This window comes from Bombina bombina, chromosome 2 (assembly GCF_027579735.1).
Source record: "Bombina bombina isolate aBomBom1 chromosome 2, aBomBom1.pri, whole genome shotgun sequence".
Classification (NCBI taxonomy): Eukaryota; Metazoa; Chordata; class Amphibia; order Anura; family Bombinatoridae; genus Bombina; species Bombina bombina.
In genome coordinates, this window is record NC_069500.1 from 192,444,537 (window position 1) to 192,460,680 (window position 16,144).

Here is a 16,144-nt window from a genome sequence, read left to right on the forward strand (position 1 = left end):
GCAGCGGATGCTGCATTCTACGTCCATCGTTTGAGGCTCGCCTGAAATTGAAGTTAAGAAGCTTCGACCGCTGCTTCTTAACCATGGGACTCTGAAGTAGCATCTGCTGCTTAATAAATGGAGCCCTATGTGAGAAGTTAACACGGCCACAATATCCAAAGTCCTAAAGGAACACTCAATGCAGTATAATTGCATAATTAACAAGTATATAATTAAAATACAATGCAATAACACCTACTCTGAATTGTAAATAAGCAATAGATTTGTATAAAGACAATTTTATTTTTTCTACCGTTAGCCGGCCCACTGTATCATGTGACAGGTATCAGCCAGTCACAGACTAGTATACGTATACCCTGAAGACATTCGGCGCGGAGCTCCTCTTCAATACGGTCGCCGCCATAAACTGGAACTTGAATACAAGTTACGTCATCCAAGATGGCGTCCCTTGCATTCCTATTGGCTGAAAGGTTCCAATCAACCAATAGGATTAGAGCTGCAAAAATCCTATTGGCTGTTCCAATCAGCCAATAGGATGAGAGCTCAATCCTATTGGCTGTTCCAATCTCGTCGGATGGATGAAGATAGAAGAGGCCGCATGGATGAAGACTTCGTCGGATGGATGAAGATGGAAGAGTCCTCCCGGATGAAGACTTCTTGCCGGCTGGATGGATCCTTCAAACTGAACTTCAACAACTGTAAGTGGATCGTCGGGGGTTAGTGTTAGGTTTTTTAAAGGTTTTTTTGGGTAGGGTCTGGGCAGGTAAAATAGCTAAGTGCCCTTTTAAGGGCAATGCCCATACAAATGCCCTTTTCAGGGCAATGGGGAGTTTAGGTTTTTTAGATAGGGATTTTATTTGGGGGGTTTGGTTGGGTAGGTGGGGGGTTTTACTGTTGGTGGCTGTTTGTATTTTTTTTTACAGGTAAAAGAGCTGATTTCTTTGGGGCAATGCCCCGCAAAAGGCCCTTTTCAAGGACCATTGGTAGTTTAGTGTAGGCTGGGGGGGGGGGTTATTTTGGGGGGGCTTTTTTATTTTGATAGAGCTATTAGATTAGGTGTAATTCTTTTTTATTTTTGATAATGTGTTTTTCTTTCTTTCCGTAATTTAGTGTTTTTTATTTTTTGTAACTTAGCATTTATTTTTTTTTGTAATTTAGTAATGTTTAATAGTATATTTAAATAATTTGAGTAGGGTTAGGGTTTTTTAATTGGTAGTTTAATGTAATTTTAGTATAATAGTTGGGGTAGGTTAATTAATAGTTTAGAATTAGTTTATTTTAATTTTACAGGTAAGTTTAAATTTATTTTAAGATAGGGATGTTGTAATTTTAATGTAACGTTAGCGGGTTGTTAGGTTTAGGGGTTAATAGTTTAATTTAGTTTATGGCGATGTGGGGGGCTGGTGGTTTAGGGGTTAATAGGTTTAGTTAATGGTAGTGATGTGGGAGGCCAGAGGTTTAGGGGTTAATACGTTTATTTAGTGGCGGCGGGATAGGGGTTAATGAATTTTATTTAGGTTGCGGTGGTGTCGGGGAGCGGCGGGATAGGGGTTAATAACTTTATTAAAGTTGCGGCGGGGTCTGGGAGCGGCGGGATAGGGGTTAAACATTTTAGTATAGTGGCGGCGTTTAGTGACAGTGTATAAATAAAGTTGGTAAAAAGCTGAATAGACGTGAGATCGATGACTGTTAACAACAGTCCGATGCTCATTGCCCTGTACTTGGTGCGCAGCTTTTTGACGGCTTATTTTTTTAAATATGGAGATCGTATTCAGGTCCGCGGCCGTGATGTTAGGTGTGCGTATTGGTGCCGGCGAATGCAGCATAGTTGAGGCTTTGATAAATATCCCCCAATATATATATATATATAGACGTAACAGCTCTATATACATCTATTCCTCACGAACAGGGCATACAGGCTATTAAACATTCTATAGAACTGACTGATAAGATGGTAGATAATCAAAAGAGGTTCTTTCTAGACTCAATAAGGTTTGTTTTAGAGAAAAATTACTTCCAATTTGAAGATAAATTCTATATACAGAAGACTGGCACAGCGATGGGCACTAAATTTGCGCCAAACTTTGCTAACCTCTACATGGGAGCTTTTGAAAATGACATGATTTATGAGCGAACTGGATACAAACATGGCCAAATAAAATTTTGCCGCAGATTTATAGATGACATTCTGATAATTTGGGAAGGAGAGGACAATGAATGGAAATACTTTGTGGAAAACCTGAATAACAACAATATGAATCTGAAATTTACAGAGACTATAAAAGATACACATATTGACTTCCTAGATGTTACTCTATCCACTTTGGGTGGTAAAATTACGAGCACTCTGTTTAGAAAACAAACAGATACAAATGGGTATCTGGATGCCAGAAGTGCCCACCATCCAAAGTGGATAGAGAACATACCGTATGGACAATTCCAGCGAGTAATTGCACAGAATTGGAGAACTTTGAAAAAGAGGCCGAAATCTTACAACAAAAAATTAAAGAAAAAAAGTATCCAGACAAAGCTGTAGAAAGAGCGTATGAAAGAGCTAAGACACTAGATAGACATTCTTTAGTACATCACGTGAACACTAAAGCTGATAGAAGAAATACTAAAAGTAAAGTAAAATTTGTTACAACTTTCAATGAGGGACATTGGAAAATTAAAAACATTTTAAAGAAACACTGGGGGGTACTACAGAAAGATCCGCTATTAAAAGAGGCAATTGGAAGTACTCTGGATGTGATCTATAAAAAGAATCAAAACCTGAAGTCTGTCCTAGCCCCCAGTGTTATTAGAAGCAGAAATAAAAAGAACAATATAGCTCAAAGAAATAAAATGACAACTATGGCATTAAAGGGATTTCATAAATGTTTTATAAAAAATTGTGTCTGCTGCCAACACACACACAACTCCAAACAATATAATAAATTTGCAATCAAAACAGAGGAATCTGAAAAATTTCCAATTGAAAAACTGCTTAGTTGCAAATCAGATTACGTTGTGTATATGCTGGAGTGCACCTGCAGAAATCCACTAAGGTATATAGGGTGCACTAAAAGAAACCTAAAAACCAGGTGTTTGGAACATATTAAAAACATTGAAGCAGGTATTTTAAAAACACCACTTATCCAACACTTCTGTCAGGTGCATAATAAAAATAAAAATGAATTCTATATAAAAGCAATAGAACAGGTTAATACAGGTAATAGAGGAGGTAGCAGATTGCTAGAACTTAGAAAAAGGGAAACCTTTTGGATTTATACGTTGAACACCTTGGAGCCGAACGGTTTAAATAAAGATATAGACTTAGCAGAATTCCTCTAAATAACTGTATACTTTGGGAAGAAGTGAGTTTGGTTTTTAGAAAAACTATATAGGGACATCCCAGTATCCAATGCCCTCTACATTTAAGATGTCAGTACCTCTATCAGTGTATTTATTTATTTATTTAAAGGGACAGTCTACACCAGAATTGTTATTGTTTTAAAAGATAGATAATCCCTTTATTACCCATTCCCCAGTTTTGCATAACCAACACAGTTATAATAATATACTTTTAACCTCTGTGATTATCTTGTATCTAAGCCTCTGCAAACTGCCCCTTTATTTCAGTTCTTTTTACAGACTTGCAGTTTAGCCAATCAGTGCCTGCTCCCAGATAACTTCACGTGCACGAGCACAGTGTTATCTATATGAAATACGTGAACTAACACCCTCTAGTGGTGAAAAACTGTTAAAATGCATTCTGAAAAGAGGTGGCCTTCAAGGTCTAAGAAATTAGCATATGAACCTCCTAGGTTAAGCTTTCAACTAAGAATACCAAGAGAACAAAGCAAAATTGGTGATAAAAGTAAATTGGAAAATTGTTTAAAATTACATACTCTATCTGAATCATGAAAGTTTATTTTGGCCTAGACTGTCCCTTTAATGAAGCATGTATTAGTTTGCCCTGACCAGTGTTAAAATACCAGATAAGAAAAATAATACTCTGACACCAAAACTTCTGTTTGCCCTTTTAAAAGTGTTTAGCCAACAAATTAAACACATAGATAAAGAACGGTTTACCATGTATGTATTCATCTACTCTAGAATCCTCCACTCTCATCATCCTCCTTTTGGATATAATATTTTGTATATATATAAAAAAATGTAAAGTAAGATCTATTTAACTAGTGAAAACAAATTATTTTAGGTATGAAATTCCGTTTTTTATATTGTAAATAGGAACGTTTATATTGTAAATAGGAACGTTTTTAGAAAAGCTGTATTTATATTTATATGTATACATCTGACACCTGTAAGTTAATGCACTTTCAAACAGTGAATGCTGTTATTTATCATCTTAAGAAGCCGATTATAAATGGTCCTTGAGAAATAAGCTTATCTAATAAGCACTGAATATGTGGCCCATAAGAACTTGTAAATGGAAGGGCATTTGCCAGAAACAAACATGGCGGACGTAGCATTAATCTAGCTAAAACAGAGCTCTGACATGCTATAAAGATCAGATAGGAGGGGGGCGGCCCCTACCTCTGACGAAGGAATCAATGGTGTTGTGAAACGCGTTAGGCTCCGCCTGCCACACGCACAGCCAGAATCTCTGCTAGACCGGAACGGCTCAGTGCACTACATTACACACTAGCGTGTGTGATAGTGTTATACTGGTATCCGGTGCAGATTTGGCTTTTCAACTGTTCACACTTAGCAGCTAAATAACGAAGTGGATTAACCCTTTGAGTCCATTTATCCTGTTGCTTGGAGACATACAGTCTGTGGAAGAGCTGGAAAGGAAAGAGGGACCACAGTGGGGAACTGATATAAGGAGAGCGGAAGGAGATACCAACTATAATACAAGTGTCTTATCTATACCTCATACTGGATGAGGTTAAATCACGTGAGTGGTTAATTATAATTGTGCTGTGAACTCCTTGTTGTAAATAGGCTTCACTAGGTGTGCTTTTCTTGTGCGCTTGTCCACACTTCACTCTTTTATATATATATATATATATATTTATATACTGTATATATAAAGAAAAAGTAAAATTTCTTCTATGTGAAGAACATTGGAATGTAAAGTATTTATAATTACCTTTGGCTTTAGCGCAGTTCATCTAATGTGGTGTCGGGTTAGCGTGTAAGCGAAAAGTGTTTTTTCTTTAACAGCGCACCCCATTGAAATCTATGGGAGAAGTTAACACGTCTGCGATAGCCAAAGTCCTTAAGTTAGTGTGCAATAGACTTCCGCTCTTGCACTAACTTTTCACTTTCAACCCGTTTGTGTCAAAGGGGGAGATTTAATAAGCCGTGAATGCTGCTTTCTCCTCCTGATATTTCCTGCTCGCCAGAAACATAAGTTAATAAATTGATCCCAAAATGTTACCTTGAGCGCAGTTAAAGTTATGGCCCCACTCGTAATCTAGCCCTATGTATTTAAATTAAGTTTGTGATTGACATAAACATGTTTTTACTTTTGGCGTGTTCTTCACTTTTTAGGAAGAAGATTTTGTGTACTGAAAATAAACCTACTCAGTACTGTGTAAACTTGCTTAAAGTGATGGTAAATCCTAGAGTATTTTATCATTGAGGTGATATTAGCCAATAGCGTGCTAGCCATACAACATAATGTCAACTATTGGCTAAGAGGTGGAAACGTCAACTCACTGATAAAATAGCGTTCTGCCGTGGGAGACCTGAGGCGCTCCGCATATGCTGTAGGCAAATAAAGGAACTTTCAGCATGAAGTATTTTATACTTCATGACTGAAAGTCCTCTTTATTTGTAACACTGGTAAATCCTAGTTTTTCACAAATGCTAGGATTTACCATGACTAAAAAAATTATCAAAATTATCAAACTTGTTTTGAAAAAGTTGTAATTGTAGTAAAAATGTATTAAAGTAAGTTTACATAGTACTGAATGGGTTTACTTCTAATATTGCGGCCACACTGTAACAAACTTATTATTAAAGGGATATGGAAAACAAAATAGGGTATACAATTTTAAACAACTTTCTAATTTACTTCTATTATCAATTTCCTTCTTAATACAGGGAGAGTCCACAGCTGCATTCCTTACTTATGGGAAATACTGAACCTGGCCACCAGGAGGAGGCAAAGACACCCCAGCCAAAGGCTTAAATACCTCCCCCACTTCCCTCATCCCCCAGTCATTCTTTGCCTTTCGTCACAGGAGGTTGGCAGAGAAGTGTCAGAAGATTCAGAGTAGTTCCTTATAAAGGGTATCTACCCTTCGAAATAGGACTGGAGTTTCAGTTAGTCTTGCCAGCCTCTCAGTGAGAGCATTGATGAAAGTTAGAGTCTGGAGATACAGGGAGAGTCTTTCTGTAAAACCATCCCAACTCATATTAACAGCTCCTAAGCAATCAGTGTTGACGAGTTTCACTGCCTGCTTTTTATCTCTCAAGTCTATGTCAGAAGTGATGCTACAGTCTGTCACACTTGAAGGACCGTGTTTCTGTTCCACGGCATAGATTCCGCTAAGATTGTTTAATTTTTTACACATATATAACGCTAGAATACAGGGTCACAGTGGGCTTTGCTCTGAGAGTTTATTCTACTGGGTTAGTCCCAGTCTATAGATTCTGGTCAGTCTTCAAGAGACTCCCTAACGATGGGGGTAGTATCTCGGGTTTGTTAGAGGGCGGAAGCCCACTACTGCTTGCTGTTAGCGATCCACTCCCCAGGTGGGGTCTTGTTCTCTTCAGAAATTCCCTTTTTCTGGGGATATGGTCTCCATCCGAGGAGTGATTGGTTATTTGTCACTGGAAGGGGAAGCCAGATGAGAATCTCAGGACGTCCCTTCTCTATTCCAAGTTCCACAGATGGGTTGTGGTTTAGGGATCCTCTGGCGGAGCTAATGGATGCATTAGCAGTGCCTTGGAGGTTAAATACAAATTTTCCTTTTCGGCCATATCACTCCTTCCTCAAGTGGTGGCTCGAAACTAACAGGAGCAGGTGTCAGTGATACTGATTGCTCCGTTACGACCACAAAGATCGTGGTTTGCGTTTTGGTGGGGATGTCGTCTTCTTCTCCATGGGGGTTACCTTGTTGCAAGGATATGCTGGTACAAGGCCCCTTTGATTCATCAAATCTTTTTTATCTGAGGCGGACTGCGAGATGACGCTTAGTCTTAGCCAAAAGAGGGTTTTCTGAGAAGTTTTGGTCCTCTCCTTCAAGAGCATAGCCGGTTCCTCATTATCTATCATGAGGTGTGGAGGAACCCCTTCTTCTGTGAAGAGCGTGGTTCGCCCTGGCATACTATTCAATCAAGTTTGCCAGGATTTTTTCTTTCCTCCAGGAGGGTCTGGAGAAGGGCCTTGTTGGGACAGTTTTGACCCTGTCTGTGTTTACTGCACAAGAGGCTTGTTGAGCTTCCAGTACAGTTTTTTATTAAGGCTCTGACTACGATCAGGCCTGTGTGTCGATCGAATGCTCCTCCTTGGAGCTTAGACCTTGTTCTTACGGTTTGGGATTGGAATACTTTTGTACCTATGCATGAGGTTGATTCTAAGAGGCCTACTTATCAAGCCGCCAACTTGCATTCGACGGCACCAATACGCTCGCCTGACATTACCTAACATCGCGGCCACAGACCTGAATACGCCTCTCCATATTTAACAAAAAAGCTGTCAAGAAGCCGCGCACCAAGTACGTGGCGATGAGCAGCGGACTGTTGTTAACTAGCAGTCATCGATCTTGCTGCTATTCGGCTTTTCCACAGCTTTATTTATACCCTGTCACTAAATACCGCCACTATACTAAACTGTTTAACCCCTATCCCACCGCTCCCCGACCCCCACGCAACTAAATAAAGTTATTAACCCCTATCCCGCCGCTCCCCGACCCCGCCGCAGCTAAATAAAGTTATTAACCCCTGTCCCGCCGCTCCCGGAGCCCACCGCAACTCTAATAAACTTATTAACCCCTATCCCGCCGCTCCCTGACACCGCCGCAACTAACTAAATGTATTTACCCCTAAACCTTTGGCCTCCCACATCACTACCACTTACTAAACCTATTAACCCCTAAACCGCCAGCCCCCCCATATCGCCATAAACTAAATTAACCTATTAACCCCTAAACCTAACAACCCGCTAACTTTATATTAAATATTAACTCATCCCTATCTTATAATAAATTTAAACTTACCTTTAGATTTAAATTAAACTATATTAAACTAATAATTAATCTACCCTAACTATTAAACTAAAATTACATTAAACTATATTAAACTATTAAGTAACCTACCCTAACTGTTATAATAAAATTTAAAAACCTAACCCTACTCAAATAATTTAAATCTACTATTACAAATTACAAAGTTACCAAAAACTAACAACTAAGTTACAAAAAAAAATAAAGACTAAGTTACACAAAATAAAAATTAAATTATCAAAGATTTAAACTAATTACACCTAATCTAAGAGCCCTATGAAAATAAAAAAGCCCCCCCAAAATAAAAAAAACCCTAGCCTACAATAAACTACAAATAGCCCTTAAAAGGGCCTTTTGCGGGGCATTGCCCCAAAGAAATAAGAGCTTTTACCTGTAAATAAAAAATACAAACAACCCCCCCAACAGTAAAACCCACCACCCACACAACCAACCCCGCAAATAAAAACCTAATCTAAAAAACCTAAGCTCCCCATTGCCCTGAAAAGGGCATTTGGATGGGCATTGCCCTTAAAAGGGCATTTAGCTCTTTTTCAAAAGCCCAAACCCTAATCTAAAATTAAAACCCACCCAATAAACTCTTAAAAAAGCCTAACACTAACCCCCGAAGATCCACTTACAGTTTCTGAAGAGCCAACATCCATCCTCTACGAAGCGGCAGAAGTCCTCGGAACATCTGTAGTGAAGTAAGCATCGATCTGTGTTGGACTGAGACCGGCGGGTCGTATGTTACGTCACAGATTTCAACTTTTGCCGATCTGTAGGCTTTGATAAATAAGGGGAATCAAGCTCTCCACAATAACGCTGCGGAATTCCAGCGTATTTGCGGTTGACGACTTGATAAATAGGCCTCTTGGAATCTTGGAAGATTCCTTCCATCTATCTATTGTTTCTGCGTGCAGAAGTCTCTGAGATTGCGACTTTGCTATGCGACTCTGTTTATCTGGTGTTCCATGATAACAAGGCTGTTCTACGTACCTAGTTAGGATTTCCAACTACGGCTGTGTCAAATCACAACTTCAATCAAGAAATTGTGGTTCTTTTCTTATATCCTACTCCTTCCTCTCGAAGGAAAGTTTTTCTACATAATATGGAGTCATGCCTTGAAGTTCTATCTTCAGGCTACATATGAACTGACAGATTTTTTTCTCTGTTTGTTATCTATCTGGGAAGCGTAAGGGTCAGAAGGCGTCTTCGACTTCCTTATTTTTTAGTTGTGGAGTATCATCCGCTTGGCATATGTGACAGCGGGACACAAGTCTCCTCAGAAGATTATGACTCATTCTTCGAGAACAGTGACGTCCTCTTAGGTCTTCTAAAATGAGGCCTCTATGGATCAGATTGGTAGGGCGGCTACCTGTTCCTCCTTAAATTTCTTTTCCTAAAAAATGAACAAGTTTTTGCTTCTGTTGAAGCAGCCTTTGGGATTAAGGGTTTTGCAGGACCGTTTTGCTCTCCCGTTAGCATTCAGTGTCCTCTAGAGCTTGGGTATAATTTCCCATAAGTAAGGAATGCTGCTGTGGACTCTCCCTGTATTAAGAAGGAAAACATAAATGATGCTTACCAGATCATTTCCTTTCCTTCTGTACAGGGAGAGTCCACAGCTCCCGCCCGTGTTCTCCGATGGGCGGCCTTAAATTTTAACTTGTTCTTCTGCCACCCTTTTTCACCCTGATATTTCTCCTACTGTTCCTTGTTCCCTTGTCAGAATGATTGGGGGATGAGGGAAGTGGGGGAGGTATTTAAGCCTTTGGCTTGGGTGTCTTTGCCTCCTCCTGGTGGCCAGGTTCAGTATTTCCCATAAGTAAGGAATCCAGCTGTGGACTCTCCCTTTAAGAAGGAAAGGAAATTATCTGGTAAGCATAATTTTAGTTTTTTTCTTTATTCTGTAGGTATCTTTTGTTAAAAAGCAGGGACATAAGCTCAGAAGCTTGTCCATTTCTGGAACACTATATGGCAGCAGTTTTGCAAGAATGTTATCCATTTGGAAGAGCACTAGATGGCAGCACTATTTCCTGCCATGTAGTGCTCCAAATGCATACCTAAGTATCTCTTTAACACAGAATATCATGGGAATGATGCAAATCTTAAAATAAAGGTAAATTGGAAACTTTATTAAAATGGCATGCTCTGTCTGAATCACAAAAGAAAATGTTTGGGCTTTATATCCCTTTAATATTGAACATGTACTGGTATTAAAACTAAAACACGTACAGTAATGTGAAAAACTTAAAGCAGCGTTAAAACTACAACATTGAAAAAGTCGTTAATTCCAAAAAAACACATTTTACATACCTGAAAAAAACTCACTTTGGAAAAATGAGATACGATGGCTACTGTCTTCTATAGGATATTAATATCCCGTACAAAATATTCTTCTTGTTTATTAATTTACGGCTACATTACAAGGGAGGCGCAAACGTGTTTTTACAAGCTATTCTCATCGCGCTGATATTACGAGTGGAGCGAAATCGAGATTGCGCTAGCGCCATTTACACTTCAATCCTATGGTTAACTGTTTTCTGAAACTAAAAAGTTGCACAAAATACTTAAAAAATACATTACAAAGTACACTTACACTCATATTAACATTGTCTGATAAAAAAATGTGTAATAAAAATATTGTACAAAAAAGTTATAAGAGCTCAAGTTATAAGGGCTATCTCGGGTGTTAGGAAAAAAAAGGCAGGCAAATGGCTTTAACATTAAAGGGACATGAAACCCAAATTTTTTCTTTCATGATTTAGAAAGAGCATACAATTAGAAACAACTTTCTAATTTACTTCTATTATCTAATTTGCTTCATTCTCTTGATATTCTTTGCTGAAAAGCATATCTAGATATGCTTAGTAGCTGCTGATTGGTAGCTGCACATAGATGCCTCCTGTGATTGGTTCCCCGTGTGCATTGCTATTTCTTCATTAAAGTATATCTAAAGAATGAATCAAATTAGGTAATAGAAGTAAATTGGAATGTTGTTTAAAATTGTATTCTCTACCTTAATCATGAAAGAAAATGTTTGGGTATAGTGTCCCTTTAAGACACATACATATACATTGCTAAAGATGTATTTGTAAGTATATAATATACACATATAAAAACATTAATATATGTACACACATATAGCCATATATATAAGTGCATTAGAGCCCTTTGCCGTTAAGTAGATGAAAAAATTATAAAACATATTTATGCAATATTCATCTTTAATAAAGATTTTATCTATGTATTTACTGTAAATATTTCACATTTTCTAATTCGAATATGCGATGTTGTTTGCGCAATAGGTGTTTTTTTATTTTTTTTATTTCACCATTGAATTCTATGGGGAATGCGAAGATGTGATGGTGTTTACGCAATCTTGGGTGTTAGTTTTTCCCCCACTTTTTTTTTCTCCATTGATTTCTGTGTGATTATTATTATTATTATTTTGCTTGTTTTCATAGGTGAAGTCTCTTGGAGAAAGAGTGGTCCTCTATGTTCTTAATCGAATCATATATCGAAAGCAAGAGATGGAATCAAATGAAGTTCCTTTCCTCTGCCACAGAAGCTCAGATTATGCAAAGATCTTGTGGAGGAATGGGCAGGCCATTGGATTTTATTCGGTCAAACCTTCAGGTGAGATTTTTGGGCTAAACTGTTGAGGATTAATTATTAGGTAAAGTAAGCAACTGTCAAGGGGCTATATAAATCAACGGGGCTCCTGCCTAACTGGTCAGTGATGCAAATTGCAAACTACTGCCCACTGTCTGTCTTTGATGTACATTTAGGCCTAGATTATAAAATAACTGTTCTCAAGGTAAAAATTTATAATTCTTGGGTTACTTAGGATATCGCTACCGTGCTAACTCCCTCTCCCCCTAGACTTCTATGGGGCGTGCTAAAGAAATCATTTTCTGTTTATCGCTTGCTCGCTAACCTGAAACTGTGCTAGATTAACTGTGCTAAAGCCGATGGTGCGTTAGGAATACTTAACATTCCTATGTTGTTCACTTAGAAGAAAATATTTATTTTTATTTTTAAATATATATGTCTATATATCTGAATAAGATTTGTCAAATGTATATATATATATATCTATATCTCTATATGAATATAGATATATATCGCTCTCACACTCTCTCATACTAATCACTGGAAGTTCAACATGGCACCTCATGGCAAAGAAATCTCTGAGGACCTGAAAAAAAGAACTGTTGCTCTACATAAAGATGGCCTAGGCTATAAGAAGATTGCCAAGACCCTGAAACTGAGCTGCAGCACGGTGGGCAAGACCATAGAGTGGTTTCACAGGACAGGTTCCACTCAGAACATGCCTCGGCATGGTCGACCAAAGAAGTTGAGTGCACGTGCTTAGCATCATATACAGAGGTTGTCTATGGGAAATAGACGTATGAGTGCTGCCAGCATTGCTGCAGAGGTTGAAGGGGTGAGGGGGTCAGCGTGTCAGTGCTCAGACCATATGCCGCACACTGCATCAAATTGGTCTGCATGGCTGTCATCACAGAAGGAAACCTCTTCTAAAGATGATGCAAGAAATGATGAAGAAAGCCCGCAAACAATTTGCTAAAGACAAGCAGAGTAAGGACATGGATTACTGGAACCATGTGCTGTGGTACAATGAGACCAAGATAAACTTATTTGGTTCAGATGGTTTCAAGAGAGTGTGGCAGCAACCAGGTTACTATAAAGACAAGTGTGTCTTGCCTACAGTCAAGCATGGTGGTGGGAGTGTCATGGTCTGGGCCTGCATGAGCGCTGCCGTCACTGGGGAGCTACAGTTCATTGAGGGAACCATGAATACCAACAGAGCATGATCCCCTCCCTTCGGAGACTGGGCCGCAGGGCAGTATTCCAACATGATAACAACCCAAAACACACCTCCAAGACAACTACTGCCTTGCTAAAGAAGCTGAGGGTAAAGGTGATGGACTGGCCAAGCATGTCTCCAGACCTAAACTCTATTGAACATCTGTGGGGCATCCTCAAACGGAAGGTGGGGGAGCACAAGGTCTCTAACATCCACCAACTCTGTGATGTTGTCATGGAGGAGTGGAAGAGGACTCCAGTGGCAACCTGTGAAGCTCTGGTGAACTCCATGCCCAAGAGGGTTAAGGCAGTGCTGGAAAATAATAGTGGCCACACAAAATATTGACACTTTGGGCCCAATTTGGACATTTCCACTTAGGGGTGTACTCACTTTTGTTGCCAACGGTTTAGACATTAATGGTTGTGTGTTGAGTAATTATGAGGGGACAGCAAATTTACATTGTTATACAGGCTGTACACTCACTACTTTACATTGTAGCAAAGTGTCATTTCTTCAGTGTTGTCACATGAAAAGATATAACAAAATATTTACAAAAATGTGAGGAGTGTACTCACTTTTGTGAGATACTGTATATATACATACATACATTTGAGCCCTTCCAAGTCAAATACCATATCATTTTTAACCCTTTTAAAACATTTTCATCAATATACATTTTTTTAACCCCCTTCACTTTACTTCAGGTCTCAGGTCATGGTAATTCTTCTATTGTGCAACCCATAATGTTCAACTTGTAATATTAGTTTATGCCACATAAGAAGACAGTGTTTGATGATCGGGTTGGACGGGGGTATAAGGGTTCCACAATGTTGTGGAATCCATATTAGGTCAGTTAAAAGGATGTCATGAGGAAGTGAGGCCTGTTCTATGTCGTACCATCTAGGGGGCTCTTTAGTGGGACCCCATCCTGAGATATGGGTAAGCATAGCTGCTTCATAGTACATCCTATGATTGGGAAGGCCCAGTCCTCCTCTATCTGTCGGAGCTTGCAGTATCTTACTCGCGATGCAAGGGCGTGTATCTGCCCATATATATTTGTTAAGTAAAGATTGGAAAGTGTCTAGGTAAGTGGTGGGGAGTTTTAGTGGGAGACATCTATAGAGGTAAGTGAGTTTTGGAAGGATCATCATTTTATATGCAGAGATCCTACCCATCCAAGATATTTCTTTGTATCTAGGGAGCGTTGACAGCTGTTTGAGGGTCTGGAGAAAGTGATCTTAGTTAGTCGTGACTACTTGTTTGTAGTCGTGTGATAAGAAGACACCTAGGTGCCTGATTCCTTTATGGTTCCACTTAAATTTATGTGTAGCTAGGAGATTATGGAGTTGGGCTACCGGGATATGGAGGGGGTAGGCTTCAGTCTTGGTCACGTTTAGCTTGTAGAAGGACATTCTACCAAATTGGTCAAAGAGGTCAAGGAGGTTTGGCAGGGAGCGGTCTGGGTCTGTTAAGAAAACAGTTAGGTCGTCTGCAAAGAGGATGAGTTTCTGGTAGGTCCCATGCACATAGATACCCTTTATGTCTTTAGATGCGCGAATGGCTGTTGCAAGCGGCTCTATGGCCAGTACGAAAAGGAGGGGAGACAGTGGGCATCCCTGTCGGGTACCATTTCTGAGAGTAAAAGGCCGGGAACAAAATCCCAGGCCTCTAACCCTGGCCGTTGGGTGGGAGTATAGTGCCTCTACCGCTCGTCTGAATCCTTTGGGCAAACCCACCGAGTCAAGGACTGCAGTTAGGTAGTCCCAAGGCACCCTGTCAAACGCCTTCTCGGCATCAAACGACAGGGTGAGAAGGGATCTCCCAGAACTGTCCGCTGCCACGAAAATATTTAATAGTCGGCGTGTACTGTCAGTGCCCTGATGGTTTGTCACGAAACCCACCTGATCTCTATGTATAACCATGGGTAGTAAGAGGCTAAGCCTGGTAGCCAATATTTTAGCATAGATCTTTACGTCTAGGTTGATAAGGGAAATTGGGTGGTAACTTTGACAAAGTGAAGGATCCTTCCCTTCCTTTGGGATAGTCAGTATGTTGGCTTCTAGTAACTCCTGGGGCAGGGAACCCGTCTCTAGGGTTTCAGCGAATAGTCTCTGCAGGTATGGGATTTTGACTGTTGCGTACGTTTTGAAGAATAAAGAAGTATACCCGTCCGGGTGCTTTGTGGATTTTGAGCGTCTTAATGGCATTTTTAATTTCAGAGAGGGTTATGGGATCCGCGAGGTGGCCAGCTACATCAGGGTCTAGTCTTGGGAGATTGAGGGAAGAAAGAAAGGCTTCGATTGAGCATGAGTCAGTTTTAGGGGTGTTCGGCCAGGTTATATAGGTCTCTATAGTATGCCATAAAGGCCTCTCCTATGTCTTTAGGGGCATATGAGGTAATGCTTGAGTGAAGGATTTTTTGGATTTGCGTGGATTTTGTTCTGGCCCTCAACTTAGTGGCTAGTAGTCTGTCTGCCCTATTGCCCTGATACTAAAACTGTTTCCGAAATTTTAGTAGAGATTCTTGAGCTCTAATCGTCTCTTTTGCTGTGATTTCAGCTCGGATCTGCCCTATACGTAATGCTAGTTTGGGGTGAGGATGTGACTTATTCTGCTGTTCCAGAGGTCTAAGTTCCCCAAAGAGCTGTGCCAGAGTTGCTCCCCTCTCTTGTCTCAATTGTGCAGCCCTTTTTTGAGAAAGTCCCTCTAAGGAACGCTTTCATAGTCACCCATAGGATAGTATCAGACGTCTGTCCAGTGTCATTGGTTTTAAAGGAATCTTGGAGGTCAGTAGCAGTTTGTTGGGTCCAGGGATTTTTGATTAGCCCATCCGCCAGTCGCCAAGATCCCTTGGAGCCCTCTTGGGGAGATGAGTTGAGTGTGATAATTACCATGTCATGGTCAGACCATGGACAAACTACGATTTTTGCAGAGTGTGCTCTGTCAAGGGTCCAGGAGTGGGTCAATATGTAGTCTATACGGGAGTAAGAGTGATGTGCCATGGAGTAAAAGGTATAATCCTTTTCCGTCGTATGTAAGCATCTCCATATGTCAAAGTAATTATAACCCATCAGGAGACTACGAAATCTCCCAGAGGGGAGGCAGGGCCCACGATCAGATTCATATCTATCAG

The 16,144-nt window shown here is 39.9% G+C and overlaps 1 protein-coding gene across 5 annotated transcripts in view; it reads left to right on the forward strand.

The window, feature by feature from the left end:
- FAM169A (family with sequence similarity 169 member A) overlaps window positions 1-16,144 on the forward strand; it is a 329,491-nt gene that overhangs the window by 155,996 nt on the left and 157,351 nt on the right. For all 5 annotated transcript variants that reach the window (XR_008400610.1, XM_053701406.1, XM_053701407.1 and 2 more), the window contains exon 5: window positions 11,648-11,819. Coding sequence is in view for 4 of the 5 variants with exons in the window: in XM_053701406.1 (XP_053557381.1) it covers window positions 11,648-11,819 (172 nt within the window). In the remaining variant the exon portion in view is untranslated. The remainder of the gene's footprint in view (window positions 1-11,647; window positions 11,820-16,144) is intronic.